This window comes from Cervus elaphus, chromosome 2 (genome assembly GCF_910594005.1).
Source record: "Cervus elaphus chromosome 2, mCerEla1.1, whole genome shotgun sequence".
Lineage (NCBI taxonomy): Eukaryota > Metazoa > Chordata > Mammalia > Artiodactyla > Cervidae > Cervus > Cervus elaphus.
Window position 1 is genome coordinate 7,109,787 of NC_057816.1, and position 19,731 is coordinate 7,129,517.

General features: G+C 62.4%; 1 protein-coding gene across 4 annotated transcripts; it reads right to left on the reverse strand.

Moving 5' to 3' along the window:
• Positions 1-541: 541 nt before the first annotated feature.
• Positions 542-19,396, reverse strand: PCNX3 (pecanex 3). 4 transcript variants are annotated; one of them, XM_043926765.1, is made up of 35 exons: positions 19,243-19,396; positions 18,711-18,898; positions 18,375-18,474; positions 18,211-18,250; positions 18,015-18,110; positions 16,662-17,792; positions 16,068-16,191; positions 15,803-15,978; positions 15,501-15,591; positions 14,956-15,091; positions 13,516-13,676; positions 12,616-12,769; positions 12,318-12,350; positions 11,934-12,105; positions 11,710-11,820; positions 11,243-11,334; positions 10,989-11,098; positions 10,691-10,796; positions 10,501-10,593; positions 10,197-10,347; positions 9,226-9,370; positions 8,726-8,903; positions 7,962-8,070; positions 7,678-7,807; positions 7,222-7,280; positions 6,907-7,122; positions 6,018-6,271; positions 3,676-3,906; positions 3,400-3,503; positions 2,954-3,101; positions 2,629-2,859; positions 2,267-2,541; positions 1,656-1,789; positions 1,273-1,571; positions 542-1,194 (listed from the first exon to the last, which is right to left on the reverse strand). In XM_043926765.1, exons 1-35 carry the CDS (start codon positions 19,393-19,395, stop codon positions 994-996), a joined length of 6,132 nt encoding a protein of 2,043 aa, XP_043782700.1. In that variant the 5' UTR covers position 19,396; the 3' UTR covers positions 542-993. The 4 variants fall into 4 exon arrangements, with proteins under 4 accessions (XP_043782700.1, XP_043782712.1, XP_043782706.1 ...); XM_043926777.1 differs by having other exon boundaries at positions 13,516-13,637; positions 15,803-15,981; XM_043926771.1 differs by having other exon boundaries at positions 13,516-13,658; positions 15,803-15,981.
• Positions 19,397-19,731: the final 335 nt, after the last annotated feature.

Here is a 19,731-nt window from a genome sequence, read left to right on the forward strand (position 1 = left end):
GAGCTGTGAAACTGTCAGGCCTCTAGCCCTTGGCCGAGAAACCGGAACAAGTGTACCGGCCTTCCAAACCAACTTGGGGGCTAGACCGGGACGCCTAGTGTTGGGCTGCAGCCTGCACACAGGCCAAGTGCTCAGGGAGGGTCGCTACTCATGAGTGTTTGCAAGCGCGGCTCTACAGTCTCATGTGCTCTTCAAAGGCCTCAGACGGGCGTCATCTATTTACAGCTGGAGAAACTGAGGCTCAGAGAAAGGCTCTGGCCAAGGGTCAGGCTGATAACTGTAGGAACCTGCCATTGGAGCTAGAAATCTTTGAACGTTTTGGCGTGAGAAGCAGAACAACTGCAAACTTAGGGTCAAGGTTTAAAAAGGGAACAGGCAAGTGGCAAAGAGGATCCAGTCCTATTTGAGCCCCACCCTGGTCTAACCTTGACCTCAGAACCCAGCCCCACATCCTTCATCCCTCTGTGCTCATCTACCCTGACTTGACCACCTCCTCTACCCTCCACCCAAACACCCCCAGATAGAAGAAGAAACTGCCAACCAAAATCAAAAATAGTGTTATTAATTCTGGTGTCTCCGAAGCACGAAAAAAAAAAAAAAAAGAAAAAAAGAAAAAGAAATCCCCCTTTCCCACATTTCAGCCCCAAGTCCAAGCCAAAGGGCCACCCCAGCAGGCAGTGCAGGCTGAGGGGCAAAGTCAGTCCTGGCCATGGGCTTGAAGCGGGACCAGCCCATAGGTTTGGCTCTTAGGGCCCGACTGGGATGCTGCCTGCCTCAGTTGGGGGAGCCCAGGCTCTGGATTAGGGATGAGAGATCAGGGGTCAAGGTCAGAGGTCTGGGCTATTCAGTTCCGGTGCTCTGGCTAAGGCAGCCAGAGGTCAGGGTTCACATGTGGAAACCAAAGCCACTCGGTTCTGTGGTCCAGCAGAAAGGGCCAGAGGCCGGGGGTCCAAGTCCCCAAATACAGCTGAGGCCCAGAGGGCACCAGGCCACTCAGTATTGATGCTCCAGCAGGGGCTGAGCTGCCGGGCTCTCTCGCTCCTCAGCAGGGGCAGGCCAGTCGCCCAGGGCCCCGGTGGGCGTGCCAGTCTCAGGAGCACTGCTGTCCAAGCAGTGAACGTCCTGCACTGCTCTGGGGGGTGAGGCTTCAGTGCTGATGTCTGGGCTGAGGCTGAGGCTGAGGTCTAGGGGCGCCTGAGGGAAGGGAGACAGGTTGGTGGTGGGGGAGCAGACCTGAGCTGCCCAGACCTGACCCCGCTGGAGGAGCCTTACCTGAGATTTGGGGGTGCTTCCTTTAGGGCTCCCTGAGGCTGGCTCCCCCTCAGATCCCCCTAGTCCCTTCCGACCCCCCAGGCTCCACTTCCCACTGGGACCCTCAGAACTTAGGAGACCAGGGGCAGGGGGCCTTGAGGGCCTAGGACCCTCAGGGGGGGCTGGCGAAGCGGGGGATGGTCCAGGGAGCCGAGGGGGTGGCCACTGCAGCAGAGGAGGGGGGCGCCCATCACCAGAGCTGCTCAGGGAGGGCCTCGGGCCCCAGGCTGGGCCTGGTGGGAGGGGCTGGTCCCCAGCGCCTGTGGGAGACAGATAAGAGGGCAGACTTCAGTCGCTAGGCTGCCCTTCCCTCTCACGGGCTCAGCCAGGCCTTGCCTGCTCACCTGCTGTGTTCTCAGGTGTGGGTTGTGCCAAGGGGGGGTTATTGCTGAGGGAGGTCAAGCCACCGCCTCCGCCACAGTCTGAGTCATCCACGTTCCCGCCACTATTGCAGCCGGCACCGCAGCCCTTGTGAAGCCTGGGTGAGGGGACACAGAAACGAGGGTGGTGGGAGGAGGGTGCAATGCCCTCACCAGCACAAGTCCCCGACCCAAGACAGACCACCTAACATCTCAGATCCTAGTCCTATTTCTAAAAGATTCTGCTATCTACTTTACAGAGTGTTTTTTTTGTTTAAGGTTACACTGCGAAGCACGTGGGATCTTAGTTCCCTGACCAGGGATCGAACCCATGCCCCTTGCGGTGGAAACGAGGTCTTACCCACTAGACCACGAGGGAAGCCCCTACAGAATTTTTAAAGGTGGCATTATCAATGGTGCTTCAGGCTAAAGGCCACCTTTGGCTCTGGCTGAGGGGGCAGGGTGTGTAGTTGGGTCAGCTTGGGGTTCACTCCTGGCTCCGGCGCTTCCTCAGTCAGACCCCGGAGAGCACCACTTCCTCTCTGTGAACCTCTGCTTCCTCCCCTGTGACCCCGGAGGCAGGGGTCAGAGCTCACCTCTCCCAGCTGCGCAGAAGCCAGCGGGCGATGGCGCCCAGGCTGACGGGGCCGCCCCACAGCGCCCGCAGCTGAGGGTGGCTGCCGGCCAGCGAGGTGGTGAGGGGAGACACGTAGATGGGGTAGCCCAGTGGCTGGTCGCAGGAGGAGTTGATCATGTTGCGGAGCGCCTGCTTGGCGTTCTGGATACTGCCGCGCTCGGGGTTGCGGTTGCGCAGGAACACCAGCTCCTGCTGCTGCCCGGCCCAGAGGCCACGCACGCACTCCCGGTTCACCTGCGGGGGCCACACGTGCCGGGGGGGGAGGGGTGTCAGGAGGCTGCGGCGGGAAGGGGGCCGGGTGGGGTGAGCGGCTGACCCCACCTTGATGACGCGGAAGCTGAGGTGGCGCCGGTTGAGCATGATGATCTTGTACTCGTCCGAGGCGTCGTCCAGGACGTGGCGCAGCGCCAGCAGCGAGGGCGTGTTGCTGAGGATGGCGCTGCGCCAGGCCGGGTCGCCCTCGTGTGAGATGACCAGCCGCTCCTCGTTGGCTGCGATGGCGTCATACAGGGTGGCCGGCTCCTCATACTCGTCCGGGGAGGTGAAGTGGTCCTGCGGGGAGGACGGGAGGGCCGAGGTGGGCCGCCCCTGCCCTGGGCGGTGGGTTCACTGCCTGCCCGCCCTGCCTGGGCACACCTCTGCCTACCTGGTGAAGCTTGAGGGCCATGCGCACCCCGGGCGCCACCACGCGGTGAAGCAGGTCCATGTCGGCGAAGACCCACTCGTCCCGCGGGGAGGTGATCCGGAAGTCCCCCTTAAACAGGGCGTGCAGGCCGTAGAGGAAGGGCTCCAGGCTGGAGAAGAGGAGGAGGGATGAATGCACCGGCGCGCGGGGGCTCCTCAGCGCTGGCTCTGTGTGCAGGGCTCAGAGGGCAGCCTGCACTTCACGCTGGGCCTCAGTTTCCCCATCTTGACAAGGAGGTCAGTCCCTGCCCGTGTCCCTCACAGGGCGATCGTGAGGAACAGGGGGCGTCCCATGGGGAGAGGAGCCGCGCTAAAGGAAGGACTGATGTGGCTCTGGGGGCTGCAGCCATAGGCCCAGGGCTTGTCAGCAGGTAGAGGGGAGGGCGACAGGCTGGGCCGGGCACTCACCTGGCAGACATGCTGTGCGAGGCAGTCCCCAGGGCCCGGCGGCCCAGCACACACAGGCCAAAACACAGCGTGACCAGCGGCGAGTTCCAATCCTGGTCCACAGGCTGCGGCACAAGGACCCCGTCCCCAGAGCCCAGCTCAGACCTGGCACAGGGCACTTGGGGCAGGGGCTGGGGCCCAGGCCAAGGGAGGCTGAGGGCGAAAAGAACCCGCACGGGGGCGGGGGGGGGGGAGGCCAAGGGGGAGAGGGCAGCCCCAGGCTGGGGGTGGCCGGACCTGGCCGCGCCGGGAGGCACAGTACTGGATCCACTCCAGGTGCACGGCGCAGAAGGAGGGCAGCGAGAGGCCGGAGAGGCGAAGGTCGTAGTCCTCGTCCACGCTCAGGGAGAAGGTGGGGTCGGAGTCAGCGTAGCCAGGTGCCCGCACGGGGCGCAAGGCCGTTGCGATGCCTTCGTGGCTCAGCCAGGCCTCCAGCTTGGGAGAGCGGCTCACGTAGTAGATGATGCTCTGTGAGAAGAGGGCAGGGGTCAGTGACTGGAGGTGCGCCCTCGCCCTGGCCACTAGGGGAGACAGTGTCAGGGGACAGAGGCTTCTCCTCATGAGTTCCCTGGTGGTCCAGTGGTTAGGACTCTGCGCTTTCACCGCAGAGGTCCTGGGTTCGATCTCTGGTTGGAGAACTAAGATCCCTCAAACTATGTGGCCTGACCATAGAAAAGAGAAGCTTCTGTCTTAGACTGCGCTGAAGTCAGCTTCCCAGGACACCTGTCCCCTCTCCCATCTCAGCTCCCTGAAGCCACACAGGCCTGTCTGTTCCTTCTCTCGGTCAGGGAAGAGGAAGGGGAAAGCCGACAGGAAGCACGCCTCCTCACAGAGCATCCACTAGAGGGTGCTGCCTGTGCCAGGTGCTTGGGTCACGGGTCCCTCAAGAGAGCGTAAGTGTGATGGCCACAGGACTTCCCCTCAAAAAAAAGAGGCACAGCATCTGTACCCAAGCCAGGGGCTCCTGGACCCCTTAAGAGAATCTGCTGGGGACTTCAGTGGTTAAAAACCCACCTTGCAGAGCAGGGGACGCGGATTCCATCTCTGGTTGGGAACTAAGACCCCACACACTGCAGGGCAACTAGGCCCATGAGCCACAACTACTGAGCCAGCACACAACTAGAGAGACTGTGTGCCGCAACGAGGATCCCTCGAGCCGCAACTAAGACCTGACTCGGCCAAGGAAATAATAAAATACATATTTAAAAAAGAAAGATTCTGCTGGTTTCTAAGCAGGGGCTTGGGCGAATGAAGGAGGTTTTGGACGGTATGCAGCTGGTACAGACATGATGGATGGGCAGTCTGAGGCCGTCAGTTGGCAGCCAGTCAGGTTATGGGATCTTGTGTGCTGCCCTGGATGGAGCCAATGCCGGGTGGCCTTCTGCCTGGGGGAGGGGTGGGGAACCCAGAGCTGCGGAGGCTGGTGCAGCGGCCGTGAACAAGGGGCATCTCGGCAGTAGGGGGACCAGCAGGGCGGCTCCGGTAGGACGTGGAGGGCCAAGAACCTGGGCAAAATGGCCACAGTATAAGCTCTTCCCTAGGAGTGAGTGAGGGCATGGGAAAAAACATCTGAGAAAGTAGTTTCTCTGACAAGTGACACAGAGGGGGCGTCCACTGGCAACAAGGGTCAGCTGGGGGACACAGGACCGCCTGAGAGAACCTCAGGTGAGCAGGCTCTGTGGACTCCAACAAGCCGCCCGTCCCTTCTGGGCCCACGACATGCTGCAGGGCGGATGCTAAGAGAGCGTGAGGGGACCTGATTGTGACCCCTAGTCACCCCACTCCTGTCATCCCTGCCACCTCACAGAACTGCAAGAATCCCTACTTCTCAAAGGTCTAAATGAAGGCAAAGAAAGCAACATCACAGGCGTCCCACAACCCAGTCCAGGGCTCCCTGGACCCCACACTGTGCTCCCCAACCCCTTGCCCCACAGCAGGCCTAGAGCCCCTCAGGCCTGGCTTGGGGGCCTAGGTTGAGACAGGGAGGCCCAGCCCAGGCTAAGCCTAGCTCCAGCACTTCCTCCTGATGCTGGGGCCTCAGGCAAGGCACTTTCCACATCTAAGGCAACAGCATGTCTCCTGCAAGGTGTGGTGGGCTTCACCCAGCTCAGGAGAGGTATCTGGCACAGCCCACCCCTTAGTAAGCATCCGCTGCTTGACAGATGCTCCTAAAGCTGTGTTAAGGCCACCACGGTTAGCTATACTGTCTCTCTGTGTTGGTGGGGTGTGGTGCGGGGCTGGTGATCTGGAAGGTGGGCATCAGCAATGCCCCTCCCAGGACCAAAGCCCAGAGAAGATCTGTGTACGTGTTGCCCACTGGCCCCCAGTACTCCGCCCCATGGGAGCCTCCTGGAGGCGATGACAGAAGGCCCCCACCCCAGGCCCCCAACAGGCAGAGTCACAGGGCCTCAGAGACCCACTGTCTGGCAGTGATGCTTTGGAAGATGCTTCCACTCTCTGAGGCCCCAGCATCCCTTGGACAGAACAGGCTCCCGGAGACCCAGAATGTGGCCTTCGGGAAGCTCCTGGCCAGCGAGCCCTGAGCGTGGGGCCCCGGCCACCCGGCTTCACCCTCCTACCCTGACGTAGTAGGTGACGAGGATCTTGCGGAGGTCGAACACCTGCAGCATGGACGCGGCGTTGTTGTCGCTGATGCTGTAGCCCTCCAGCACGTACTTGCTGGCCGTCACCTCCCAGGCCAGCCAGCGCTGCCCGAAGGCCGCATTGAAGGACAGGACCCGCGGCAGGTGGCCTGGCTCGCAGCAGCAGCAGCCCTCGTCCTCCTCCACACCCTCGGTGATGGCCTCCACCTCCCGCTGCTGGCAGTATGTACCTGTGGGGAGGGGGCCAGTCAGGGGACACGGCACATCCCCGCCAGCCTCCTCCCCAGAGTGCCCAGGCCCAACCCCTGGAGGCAGTGGAGTCACTGTTACTTAGTGAACAGATGAACAAATGAGCCCCTTTCTCCTGCTAACTGCCAGTAGCCATGGCGGGGTGGGACTAGGGTGGCGGTGACAGGATGGACAGGACCAGGTCCCTCACTTATAGACGCAAAGATATGCGCAGGCTTGTGCTGCTCCGACCTGTGCTTCGAGCCTCTCTGCACTCGGGGCCTCTTCTGAAGCTGGTACCTGCCAGGTACATCTTCCTGAGGGCCAGGAGCTGGCTCACTCCCCAGGGCTTATGCGTGGCCCCCAACCTGGGCCAGGCCTGAGTCCACAGAGCAGGCCAGCAGGAGCCCCAGGCCGGAGCTTCCACCAGAGCAGCCTGTTCACTACAGACCTGCCACAGTCAGGGCAGGGACGGGGGTGGGCCAAAGAAAGCCTGTTGCCTCAACGCTCAGACAAGAAATCCCAGGCCATGGGGCCCGTGGGGGAGAATGCCTTGCTCAAGGGCCTCAGCAAACCGGGATACAGCAGGGTTAGGGTCCGGCCCTCACACACTGACAAAGGCAGCGCCCTGGCTCACCCCGGAACTCGAGGCCACGCAGCTGGAAGGTGACGAGGCCGTTGCCGACCTCGATGAGGTGGACCAGGGCGTTGAGGTAGTCGGAGGCCAGGACGAAGCAGTCGCCAGGGCCGTAGTTGCCCCAGCGGCCCAGCACCAGGTCCCCACACAGTGTGTGCTGGAGCGAGCGGGTCAAGTGCTCGTAGAAGATCGAGTTGAGGTTGTTGTCATCAGCGCCTGGGACCCGGGATGGACAGCCAGATGGACATGACAAGTGAGCAAGGCTCCCTCCCCAGGGAGGCCCGGCCCCAAAGCTCCTGATGGCTGGGTACACACCAGGGTTCCGGTCCAGCTGAGTGACAAGGCGGGTGTTGGAATGATCCACGCGTTTAGTGCTGTTCAGAGACAGGGTAACACACAGGTGGCTGAGAGGGCAAGGCTGCCCCAGGCTCAGGTGACAGTTCCCACCACTCCCCACCACGCCCCTCTGGGCTTGCACCCCCATGCTCTGAGTCAGATGCCACGAGAGCCCCATAAGGGGAGGGTAAGGCTCACGGACCTGAGGGGAACCCCCCCAGGGGCACCACACAGCCAGCAAGCCCAGGGTGTGAGCCGCAGGCCTTGGCCTGGCTCAAGCTGTGTCCCTGTGGGTCAGCCCACGGTGCCCCTCCCCACAATCCAGCCTCCAATCTCCATCCGATCTCCTGGCAACCTGCCCTGTCCAGCCGCCCGCTCCCTGCCAGTCCCGCTCAGGGTCCCACACGGCAACCGCCTCCGTCCCAGGAGACCCACTTGTAGTCACGCTCCCAGAACTTGAGGGGCCGCGCATAGGACATGATGAAGACGGCGCTGCCCAGCAGCGGGTTGAGAGGCGTGGAAAAGAGTGCCGAGAGCAGGGCCTGGACGAACAGCATGGCCGAGTCTGGGCGCGAGTCAAGGAGGTGGCGGGCACGCAGGACCCTCCCCGGCCTCCCTCATGACCCCTCCGCCCCTGCCAACCCGCCTGAAGCCGCCCCATCCGGGCGACGGCCCTCCCTGCACACCCCCGCCCGGGCCGCAAGCGGCAGGCCGGGTACGTGGCACAGCGAACGGCTGGGCAAAAGCGTGGAAAGCGGAGCCCCAGGTGATCTGCCAGGGCGCGATGTAGGTCAGCACGAAACGCAGCTTGTACAGCAGGTCCCACAGCTGCAGGGGTGGAGAGGGGAGGGGAGAGGTACACGGACTGCTCGCAGAGGGGGGCCCGCCAAGTGCCACTCAGGCCCTGGGGGCTTCCGACACCATGAGCAACCCCGACAGCGCACCCAAGGGGACATTAGCGATCTAATTCATATCATCATCCTGGGAGCGTCCTATCACTGTCCCACTTTGCAGATGGGAAAACTAAGGTTCAGACAAGGTAGAACAGATACACGATTTGCTCAGGCTATGCCATTCTTGGTGATGGGCTGTGATACCAAGAGTTAAGAGACAGTCACAGGCCCTGCCCTCAAAGGGGGACACAGTACTGCTCTCCACCATCCTGGGCCAGGCCAGAAACCAGACCAGAATGCTCACGGGAGTGAGATGAAAGCTCAGGCCTGTGCCAGGCTCCCCCGTGGGCACCACTGTAGGTCTCCAGTACAGAGCCGGGGAACAGGTCTTTGTTCAAGTCTCGGCTGACCACCAGCTCTCCAGGAAACCTGAGGCAAATCACTCACGCTCTCTAACCCTCAGCCTGCTCACTGCCCTGCGAGGAGGTGTTGCCAAGGCCCCGAGAGGGGATACCACGGACTGGGGCGGGTCTCCCACACCGAGGCAGGAGAGGTCTGCCCCCAGGGCTGCGGTGCAGCCCCCAGCTCACCTTGCTGCAGAGCAGGGACATGAGGAAGTAGTCGAGCAGGAAGCCCTGGGACAGGCGTGGGTAGTCGAAGTGAAAGAGCAAGACGGTGAAGGCCAAGGTCAGATACTGCTGGGGCGGGCAGCAGAAAGCCGAGCGCAGCAGCTTCAGCCCAGCCACGGTCATAAGCAGTGCCCGGCAGCTGTGGGCAAGAGGCAGGCTTTAGGGGCTGGGCGGTGGGGGAGGGTGCCCACCCCTTGCAGGCCCTGGCCTGGGCTCTGCTGGGCAGGGCCTGGCTCTTTTGGGCCAGTGACCTTCGTCTCTGCTCCCTGAAGAGGCCACTAACCCCACCAACTTCAGGTGTACTGGAGGGACACGTCTGCTCCTGAGGAGGCAGGTGCTTCACTGGAAAGGGTGTTAGAAGCTGGGGGCCTACTTATGCTTGTTGGTCAAGGGTACTCAGTCTCCCCCTGGGTTACTCGGGCAGGGAGATGGTGGGATGACCGGGGGCCGGCAGTCCTCACTAAAGGCAGAACTTGTCCGGGTGGCTGACGACTGTGTGAGCGTCCACTGTGAGGGCGTTGAGCACCACGGCCGGGTAGATAAGGTACTTCTCCACACACTGTAGGCCGGCGTACAGCTTCTCAAACCACATCACCTGGGCAGCACCTGCAACCACAGGCAGGAAGGTGGGAGTGCTGTCGAGCTCTGGGCCCTCCACACCCTCCTCCTGCTGCAGGGGAGGACGGGTGTGCTCTCCGAGGGAAGCTGGCAGGAGGGAAGAGCCCAGGATGCGGGGCTACGCAGTTCTGGGCCCCTAGGATTTCTGAGCAGCTGGCGGGGTGTTGATTTTCGGCAAATCATATGAGGGCGATGAGGCCCAGGCAGGGTGTGTGGGGGGCTCAGGGCGAGTGCTCTGCCCATTTGGCTGTCTGAAATAAAGGATGATGACAACATCCCCAGTGTCCACCGGAGTCAGGACAGATTGGATGAGGCCCAAGTTCACAGGGTCCTTCGGACCAGGTCCCTGTCACTGGCTCAAGGTGACTGTAGCCACATGGAGATGCTGGCCCAGTAAACAAGATCCTTCACTAAGAAAAACAAGCACGCAGACCTTCGTACCACAAATCCAGGTATTCAAATACAAGCTCCAGGGAGTCTGTGTTGCACAAATCAGTGTGCGCTGCACTGGTCTAGTTCATTAAGAACCAGTCTGTATTTCTCAACAACACCTCCTGGAGTTCTACTCCTACCTCCTCAGAGTCCACAAGTCGGGGAGGGAAAGGGCAGAGCAGGCAGAGCGAGTGAGCCAGGGGCTGAGGCGGGCACAGGAGAGGGTGCAGAGGGCAGTGAAGGGGCCGCAGGGCCCATGCCAGTGCGGACCGGGCAGTGTGGGCAGAGGCTGCCCCCTGCTGGCACCCTGCACTGAGAGGTCCGAGCTCCTATAGGAAGGGCAGGCGGGGCGGAGGGCCCCAGCCTGGCGAGAGGCACTCACCCCGCACTTCGTACTGGCTGTACTCCAGCGGCTTCAGCACGGGCTGCGACAGGCAGAACCAGGGCAGCTGTTTGCGGAGCTGTGGCAGCAGGTAATGTGTGAAGAAGCCCACGGCCCCCGCCAGCGCGTACAACACAAAACCCAGCACGGACTGCAAGGAGGAGAGGAGGCTCAGCCACGGGCTGCCTGGCGCAGGTCCACCAGGCCCGAGAAGGACATGAGGCCATAGCTGCCCAGCCCTCAGGACCTTCAGGCTCTGGCAAAGACCTGAGTGGGCGAGAGGGCTGGCCTGTGCCCCACAAACCTTCAGGGCAATGAAGACAGTGCTGGCGCTGATGGCGAAGGTGAGCACGGCAATCACCACACACATCACCAGGTCGGAGTGCAGGACCTCGCGCTGCAGGGCCGGGAAACACCAGCGTGGGTGCCACCGCCGCCGGTGACCGAGCACAACCTTCCCCCCAAGGCTGGACCCCGGGACTCCAGGCGCTTACCACTGACTGGCGCATCTTTTCTGGCAGTGGGTCTGGGGGCTCAGCGCGGGCAGTCTCCAAGCTCCGCTCCTCCAGCTCGGGGAAGAGCTTGCTCCGGACCAGAGACCTGGCAGGTAGGGCCATGAGAAGAGTCAGAGGCCCGGGTCTGGGAGGCTGCCCCTCCTCCCACAGGCCCTGGGGTCGGATGATGACAGCACATGTGCAGACCCTGCCCCCCACCCCTGCCATGCACGGATACACACACAGACACACACACAGACACACGTGCACGCACAGACAGGCCCACGCAGGCACCCACCAGAGCACGGTGGGGTCACTGCTCTGCCGGCTCAGGTGGTAGGACAGTGCCACCAGGAGGCCACAGAAGACGGAGAAGAGGACAGGGACGTGCTGCTCTGGCCAAGGACTCTGGGGAGGGAACCCGTGCTGGTCAGGGCGTGAGGGTGCCCGCCCGCACCCTGGGGGAGAAGCCACTGTGGAGCATAATTCACAGCCCCATCCCAACAACCCCCAGGCTCTGGACGCCTCCGGCCCCCCACAGGTCATCCCTACCTTGATGGCCCCGAGGCAGAAGCCATAGAGCAGGGCCGCGGCCAGTAGGCTGCGGGAGAGGCTGAAGACGGCGGTCAGGGGACTGGTGGCAGCTGCAAGGCGAGCGACAGCAAGTAAAGCCAGATCCCACCTGCCAGGCCCCATGGCACTGACCCTGCTGCCCCTCAACTTCCAGGGGCTAACCTCCCCTGGACTCGGGACCCAGCCCACTGTTTTCTGCTCCCTCAGCCCAGAGAGGCCTGCAGGACTTTTGGCATTCTTGGGTTTAAACCACTTGCCTGGGGAGGAGACAGGAGGGGAAGGGGAGGGAGGGGAAGAGATGGGCATTTAGAATCTTCCACATAGACTTGGAGAAGCCTCAGCGAAGTGCTAGACCCATAGTCGGATAACCTCATACCCTCATAGCCTCACAGACCCGTAGACCTGCACGGCCTCCTCACCCCTGAACCCCGCCCTGGGCTCCATACCTGTGCCCCCAAAGCCGTGCATGTCTATCTGCTCCAGCAGGTACATGAGGCAGGTGTTCACCTGGGGCAAGAGGCCCAGGAGGAAGACGAACGGGAAGCACAAGGTGAACACTGGCAGGAAGGGGAAGCGGAGGCCCGGTCAGTCTGCCGGCTGCCCCCCAGCCCACCCTTAGGGCCTCACTCTCCCCCAACCCCCCCCGCAACCTCAACCCTACCCGCCTTACCAGTGGCCACATCACGGGCACAAAAGAAGAAGGAGGCAGAGAACAGCGTGAGGCCATAGAGGGAGATGGGCGGGAAGGGCTGCGCGGAGCCCAGGGCGTCCAGCAGCCAGATGAGCAGACAGCAGATGCAGAAGTAGACGGGTCGGCTGTACGCGATCACCCAATTGTGGCCCTGGGGAGGGGGCCTGTGAGGAGCCACGCCTCCCTCACTGAACGCCCTACTCACAAACATGCTCACGTGCCCTGGGCCCAGCCCTGGGTCCAAGAGAGCTTGGCAGGGCTGAGGGCAGAAGGATCTGGGGTCTGCGGGCAACGGGGAATGGTGAGGGTCTCAGCCCCGCCCAGGCCCAGGCCTCGCAGGGAGACGCGCTCCGCTGTACTCACGTGCATGGGGGAGGCGGCATCCGGCTGCACACTCTGGAAGAGACAGGAGCTACAGTGGTGACAAGAGCCTCGCCCACAGGAGGGTCAGAGGCCCGGGACCTGTTTGGTTCCACTTCCCAGGCATTATGAGGGACCAGGGCAGGACTTCCCCTTCAACGATTCTGAGCCTCAGTTCCTTCATTTGCTGGATGGGGCTGGGAGAGTGGTGGTTGCAGGGAACGTGAAGCATCTTATCTGCTTTCTAGCTTGACCCCCTCAAGAGGAGTTGTGGGAGGAGACCCAGGAGGCCAGGCCTGACCTTCAGCAGGGAATACTGGCAGGAGGCGATGACCAGGCAGAACTGGAAGACCCAGATGTCCGTGAAGAAGCCCTTGAGCAGCAGCAGGTAGCCCAGGAAGGCGACGAGGCTGCTCAGGCCAACACCAAGGATGTTCTCCAGCAGCCCACGCGTCCTGGAGAGACCGCTGGGTCAGAGCACGCCTACCTCCTCCCGTACTGGCGGGGCAAGGGATCAGGGGGTAGGGGTGGGGGACAGGACCCAGCCACAAAGACCCACATCCAGGCTGGCGCCCACGCCAGCCGTCATCCTGAGTATCGGGAGCTATAACCTTGGGCAGGGCCAGGCTGCACCTGCTCCAGGAAGCCAGCCCACTGCTATCCTGCACCCAATCCCAAGCTCTGTCCCCTCTAGACCCGGAGACCTCAGGGGCCACACTCTGGATCTGGCCGATTTGCCTCCCACTCCCCAAAGCACCGCTCACAGTGCCGGGAGAAATCCAGAGCGCAGGAAGCCACCCAGACAACAGAAGTCACCTGCCATCTCTGCCTTTCTGGGCCTCAGTTTCCTCCCAGAAAAAAAGGGAAGCTAAGACACACAACTTGCTGGCTTTTTAGGCTGTATAGGATTCAATTTAATTGAATCTAATACAGAAGCAAATAAAAAAAAAAACCACACTGCATAAGAGCAATGTCTCCCTCCAGCAAAATTTTGAGAGAGGAATGATCAGAGCACCCCCCACCAGGCCAAACATCTGCCCCCAGAAGAACCTAAAGCGACCCCACTGCAAATTCCAGCTCTCCACGCACCCTCAGTGACCCAGCAGTTAGGCTCTCTGTGGCCATGACAGCCTCCACATGTTCCCAGAGTCTGGAAGGCCTGGGGCCAGGAACGACAGAGGACTGCGGGCTGAGTGCTCACCGGTCCAGCAGGGCCAGCAGGGCGAGCCGCTCATAGCGCACAGACGTCCAGCGGCCAGGAAGAAGCCAGTATTTATAACTGTGTTGGGCCCGGGGTGGCGCCTCCTCCATTAGTGTCTGCTCCTGGGATTCGTGCAGGGAGTCCTGGTCCAGTAGGTCAAACTGCGGTCCCCATGGCCGCCGCCATCAGCCCCGCCCCCCACCACCACAGTCCACGCCACCCCCTGGCACAGACTGGCCATCAGCTGCGCCCCTCCCGCCCAACCACGCAGTCCACACCACCCCCGGCACACATTGGCCATCAGCTCTGACCCACTGCCATCCATGCCACCCTCTGGCACACGTGGGCTGGTCTACACAGAAAGTCCCTACCATCTAGTGGCCCTGCAGCCTGCCCTGATCCTCCACCCCAGGGCCTGCTCCTTTCTCCAGCTCCCCAGGATATGGCTCAATGGCCGTGGGGGCTGCTAAGGGCCAGGGTTACCAGCTCCTGTGTCTGTCTTCCCCACTCAGGAGGTATCTCTGGCCTCTTCCTGGGGTCGGTGAAATCCACCTTACCCTTCGGGAGCCAGCACAAATGCCACCCTTTGCTCAGACATGGCCATCAGGGTCACTCTGACCACCCTACCCTGGAGCACACGGAAGGCTGGCCCTAAGGGCAGGCCTGGGTGCCAATACCACTGCTGTGAGGCCCTGGGCTGCCTACTTAACCTCTCTGGACTTCTTGGGTCTTTAAGTCAACAAGTGTTTATGGAACACATCCATGAGCCTGGCCCGTGCCAGACTCTGGAGACACAAGGAGAGCCACCGCAGCACAGCCCCTGCCTCTGGAGGAGCCCTCGCCCGTCTGAGGACTGCACTGCTCTCCCACGGGACGGGGAAGGAGAACAAGCGCATCAGGAAGGAGCACGCGCGGCTTCTGGGCGCTGCCCTTGGTCTCTCTGTGGCCCTGGCTGCGTGGGCACTACTCTCACGATTGTTCTTTAAGCTCTGAATCTGCGCCTTACACAATCCTAACATTTCTGTCATTTCCTGACCGATTACATAAGTTGTCGTCCACACCAGGACCCTCTCAGGAACAATAGGAAGTGCTCTTACTAACCCTGCTGAAACAGACAAGCTTGACCAGCCTCAAGCGACCCACCGCCACTGTCCGGTGAGCTCAGCTGTCCCCTTTGCGGGCGCCACTGCACCGTCCCCACTAATTGCGGGCCCCGCCAGGGTAAAGAAGCTATCCCAGACATGTTTACTGAGTAAATAAGCAACTTGTCATTCGTGTTCTGTGCACCCTGTGCTGGCCATCAAAGATCAGGACAGCCACCTTAGGGCCCCTGGAGCCCTCAGTCGGAACAACCTGGCCCTCCCAGGGCCTGCACAAGTGCTTGGTGCTCTGCATCCCCCACCCCCTCCTGCAAGTCCTTCCCCAGTGCTGGCTTCTCACCTCTGGGATCTCCAGGGGCACTCGGCGCACCTGCATACCCTGCAGGACCACAGGCCGCGGCTGCAGCAGGTTCAGACCACCAGTGGCCTCTGGGACATCAGCTGAGTGGAAGCTAGAAGAATGCGAGTGGCGGTCCCTGTGGGAACAGCAGAGGTGAGGGTCGGGGCTGTGGGTGAGCCCAGGAATGAAACAGGGTTGAGGCCAAGGCCAGGCCACTACTGGGGGCCCAAGGGGGTTGTTCAAGTACCCCAAAAATGCACAGGGGTGTCAAAAGGAGACAGGTCACAGAGGGCCTCCCTCCCAGACCCTGGGCCTCCAAGAAGGTCCTGGAGCCTCATGCTTGGAAGTGCCGTGGAGCCAGGGACCCAAGGGATCCCTGCAGGCTTGCCCCTCTCCCCTCCATGGCCCTCGCTGCCACCCACCCTCCTCTCCTCCTAGAGGTCTGAGCTACCCCTGCTCCTGCCCAAAGAAGGAAGGGAGAAAACTCCCCAGAAATAACAGCTCACCAGCCGCCAGGCTGGGAGAGCCTGAGCTTGGAGACTCACCAGGCTCCGTTGGCTGCCTGCTCCCCCTGCTGCCCCACGGGGTTCTCATAGCCGCCTCCAGCCAGGCCAAAGGTGTAGGAACGCCGCACACCTGGGGCAGACAGGTGTGGGACACAAGGCGGCCCATCAGGGACAGGAGCACTGAGGCCCAACCACCCTGCGGAAAACCCTGTGCTGGGTTCTCCAGATGGCAGCCCAGCCCTGGGGCACCAAGGCTGCAATTCCAGGGACGATGACCCTCGGCCGGGGTAGGGGGGAGGCCGGGCCAAAGGCTCGGCCACTGGACAAAAAGAGGGGCTCACCGCTCTCGTCGTAGAAGTAGTGCACGGCACCCTCGGAGGTGTCATCAAAGGTGCAGGCCTCATGCACGTTGGCACCGGCCCGGGTGAGCAGCAGCGAGGAGGCGAAGTGCAGGGCCGAGGGCAGCGTCAGAGCCCGGGAGTGGGAGGCCGCGCGGCCCCGCTGAGCCTCCTGCAGGCTGCTGGGGAGGGGGCAGCCCATGGGCTGTCAGCACTCAGAGCCAGCGGGGCCCCACTCCCCCACCCCAGGCAGCCAGCTGGTGCTCACCTGGGGGGCGAGCCCATGACGGAGGCCGGGGGGGTGGGGTTGCTGCCAGCATTGTGCCGCCTCCGGATGGCCTGTGCCCGCCTCACGCTGCTCGAGCGGTCCCGCTTGCCAGTCTCCTCGGCAGCTGCCCAGAGAGAGCCCCCCCCCCCCCCCCCCAGTGTAAGTGACAAAGAAGCAAACAGAGCCTGGGGGCGGGCGGCAGGGAGATGCAGGTGCTCCTATGTGGAGCTAAAGGTCAGGTCTAGTCCAACCATATCCTGGCTCTGTAACCCCTCCAGGTCACCTAACCACTCAGGCCAGTTTCCACATCTGGGAATAAGGACACGTCCTGCTCCGCTCCGCTGGTGGCCCAGGAGAATGAACATGGCTACATAGAGACTTCAAGAAGAAGAAGCTCAAGTGCTAACTTCAGGACTGGAGTCAGGTGCCTGAGGTCTCTGCCTCAGCCTCCCCTTCGCTCAGCCTGGCAGACAACGTCACTCGACGGCTGTGTCCACCTCCACCTGCTGCTGGAGGCTGAGCAGGCCCCGCTCCAGCTGCCCCTTGCCCCAACCCCCGCCCCTCCACAGCCCACCCTTTCCAGACGGCACTCACCTCCCCCCACCGCACCTTCCTCCTGCAGCTCCCCGCGCCAGCCAGGCTGGTTGGCAGCAGGTCCCCTGCGGGCCTCGGCGGGCAGCACAGCAGGCTCACCATCAGCCAGCTCCACCCCTGCCTGGGCCTCCAGTTCAGCCTTGGAGCCGGCCAGGGGACCCCGCAGGACATCCCCCCCTGCCCCGTCCATGCTCAGCACGCGGGCGTGAGTTTTGGCGCTGGCAGTACTAGGCGTCCGCTGGGTCCCATAGGGCCGCTTGGGGGGCACAGCCATCCCCTCCTCAGCCCCGTGGGGGGCCCGTCGTTTTCGGGCTCCCCCGGCGGCCCCCCGAGAACTCTCGGGGGAATAGCATGAAGTGGAAGAGGAGCTGTCGGTGCTGTAGCGGCGCTGGGACCGGAGACTGGAGGCCGGGCTCAGTTCACTGCCCTCGCTGGTGTCATCATCCTCGAAGAAGCCCCGGCCTTCCAGCAGCGGCCGCCGAGGGGCCCGGCTGGCGGCGGGGGAGTGTCTCCGCACGGGCGGCCGCCGTTTGCTGGGCCGGAGCAGCGCCAAGTCCTTGGGCCGCACGACCAGGAGCGGCTCAGCCGGGCCAGGCGGCGTCCCTGCTCCTACAACGGTGTCGAAGGAGCGGAGCGTGTCATCCGAGGGGACTCCAGCATCTGGGGAGGCAGGCAGCTCTGCCTCCGAGGGGGGGTCTGTGTCACTGCCCTCGGGGGCTTGCCCACCAGGGGGGCTGTCTAGGTGGGTCGAATTGGTTTTCTCACTCTTGAAGCTGCTCAACGTCTCCCTGTCGGTGCCACTGAAGCAGGAATCTGAGGAGCCAGCTTTCTGGGGTGTGGGGTCCCCCGAGCCCCGCCGGTCCAGGGGCTGGTAGCCGCCCGCTCCCCGGCGCTGTTCCCGTCGACTACTGGTCCTCACCAGGGCCCGCTCAGGCCGGGTCAGGGTCAGGAAGCTCTTGCTGAGCTCCTGGCTGAGGCTGCCCTTCAGGAGGGGGCTCATGGGAGTGTCAGCCACACTGCCGCCACTCCACGGGGCTCCGTCTCCAGCCAGGGGAGAACGTTCAGAGGAGTCCGTGCTGGGGAGAGATGGGTCCGGGGCGGCCCCTGGAGGCGTCTGGGGAAGGTCTCCAACTGTCAGAAGAGAAGGCGACAAAGGACTAAAGAAAGGCGTTCTCTAGCAGGAACTGATGGCTGAGAGGGTCCTATGGCCCCGAGCTCTGAGAGCTCAGTGGGATGGGACACTGAGGTCCCATCTCAGAGGACTAAGAGAGCCCCAGGAAGCAAAGGTTAGGGTGACTCAAAGACATGACAGCTGGTCTTCTCCCCAAGCCTTTGCCAATCATGACCACTCACTCAGCTTCTCCTGTGAGCTTAGCTTCAGCATCTCTCGATCAGCCGAGGTCACGATCACGTTGTTGCTGCCCTGCTCCCGCACGAGCTCCTTGATGTCTACAAGCACAGTCCCAGACGCGTCAGCAGCACCTCAAGGCACCGACGTGCTGGGCCCCACTCTGCACCGCCACCTCCGCCCTCAATAGCAGCCACCTACCTCTGAGGGGCCCGGAGTCCTCTATCCGGGGCAGCAGCTCCTGAGTGGGTAAGAGAAACGTTTGAAGGAGCCAACAGGGCAAAACAGTAGGTGCAGAACATACCCATATGGGGAACAGGCTCCCAGGAGAGGAGGAGGGGAGGCTGAGGGCCGGCACCACTCACCGAGACCTGGTTGAAGCCAAACACGGAATGCTGAGAGCTACAGCGTACGGGGGGCGTGGAACTCACTTTTCGAAATACGGTCATCTCCACTCCAGGGTCTCTAGCAGTGCACAGGAACATCAGTTTCGAGCTAACCTTCCCTCTTCACACAGCACCTCTCCCACCATCCCCATCACTCATCCCTCCATGTCGATTCCCCTGACAAATCCAGAGCCAATCAAGGAATATTCAACCACTCTTGGAGACAATGTTCCCTAAGCCCCCTCTCCATCTTCCAATGCCAAGGCCCAAGCACCAAGAACCCTCCATTTCCAGTACAGGCCCTGCCTCGCCCACCTGGGCAGATTGCTGTCCCCCTGGGCAGGCTCTTCCTCTGGTTCCCCCATGGTAGAGTTGCGCTTCTCCACAATCTCGCCCTGGTCGAACATAGCATGCAGCCGATAGTTCACAGTCTTGATGGTAGCGAAGATGACAGCCACCACAAGGCAGTACACAGCAGCCACCAGCAAGCTGGGGGGCAGGACCTGGAGATGGCGGCAAGTCGGGTCACCCTTCACAGACCCCTGCTCCCACAAGGGGTGGGCCCACCACCGCCATCAGGGCTAGGATTCACAAGTTCACAAGAAGACTTCCCGCCCCTGCATACAACCAGTACAAAGAGCCTGTCTTTTCCCTACTAACTGGACAGAGATTAAGTGAGGGGCTCAAGGTCACCCTGGCCAGAAAATTCTGGCCTCTCCTCTACACACTCTGAACTCTACAGTGAGTCCCCTTCCCACAGCCCGGAGTCCCTGTCAGCTTGCACCCCTCGGTGACATCTGCCCTCCCTTTTCCCCGGCGGGAGTTACAGGTGGCGGCAGCGTCTCACCATGTACAGCAAGAAAGGGAAGGTGAGCAGGAAGATCCAAACATAGAGGTGGAAGCAGTTGGAGAAGGTGCTCTGGTGCGGGTCGAAGAACCAACCGCCGGTGAGCGAGGCCCACACCCCCTGGCGCAGGATCTGCAATACCTGCGACCCCATGGCCCCGCCGCTGCTGCGCGCGCCCTCCTCCCGGGACCCTCATGGGGGCGGCCCCTGGCCCATGCCCCGCCTGGCGCCCGAGGGCCCCGGGGCCCGGCCTGGCGCTCACGCCATGGTCCCCCCCCAATGGGGGAGAGAGGTCTGAGGGGCGAGGGTGCGGGCAGGGGGCGGGGCCGGCCGGGCAGTCAGCGGTGTGAGACCCAGGCGTGGGGGTGGAGCCGCATCAGAGACGGGGTCCTGGCCACCACCCCCGCCCCAGAACTGCTCCCGAGGGCCGGGCCGGCAGGCAAGCGCGGGGCACGGGCCGGGCACCCGTCGGCGGCATCCAGAGGTGGG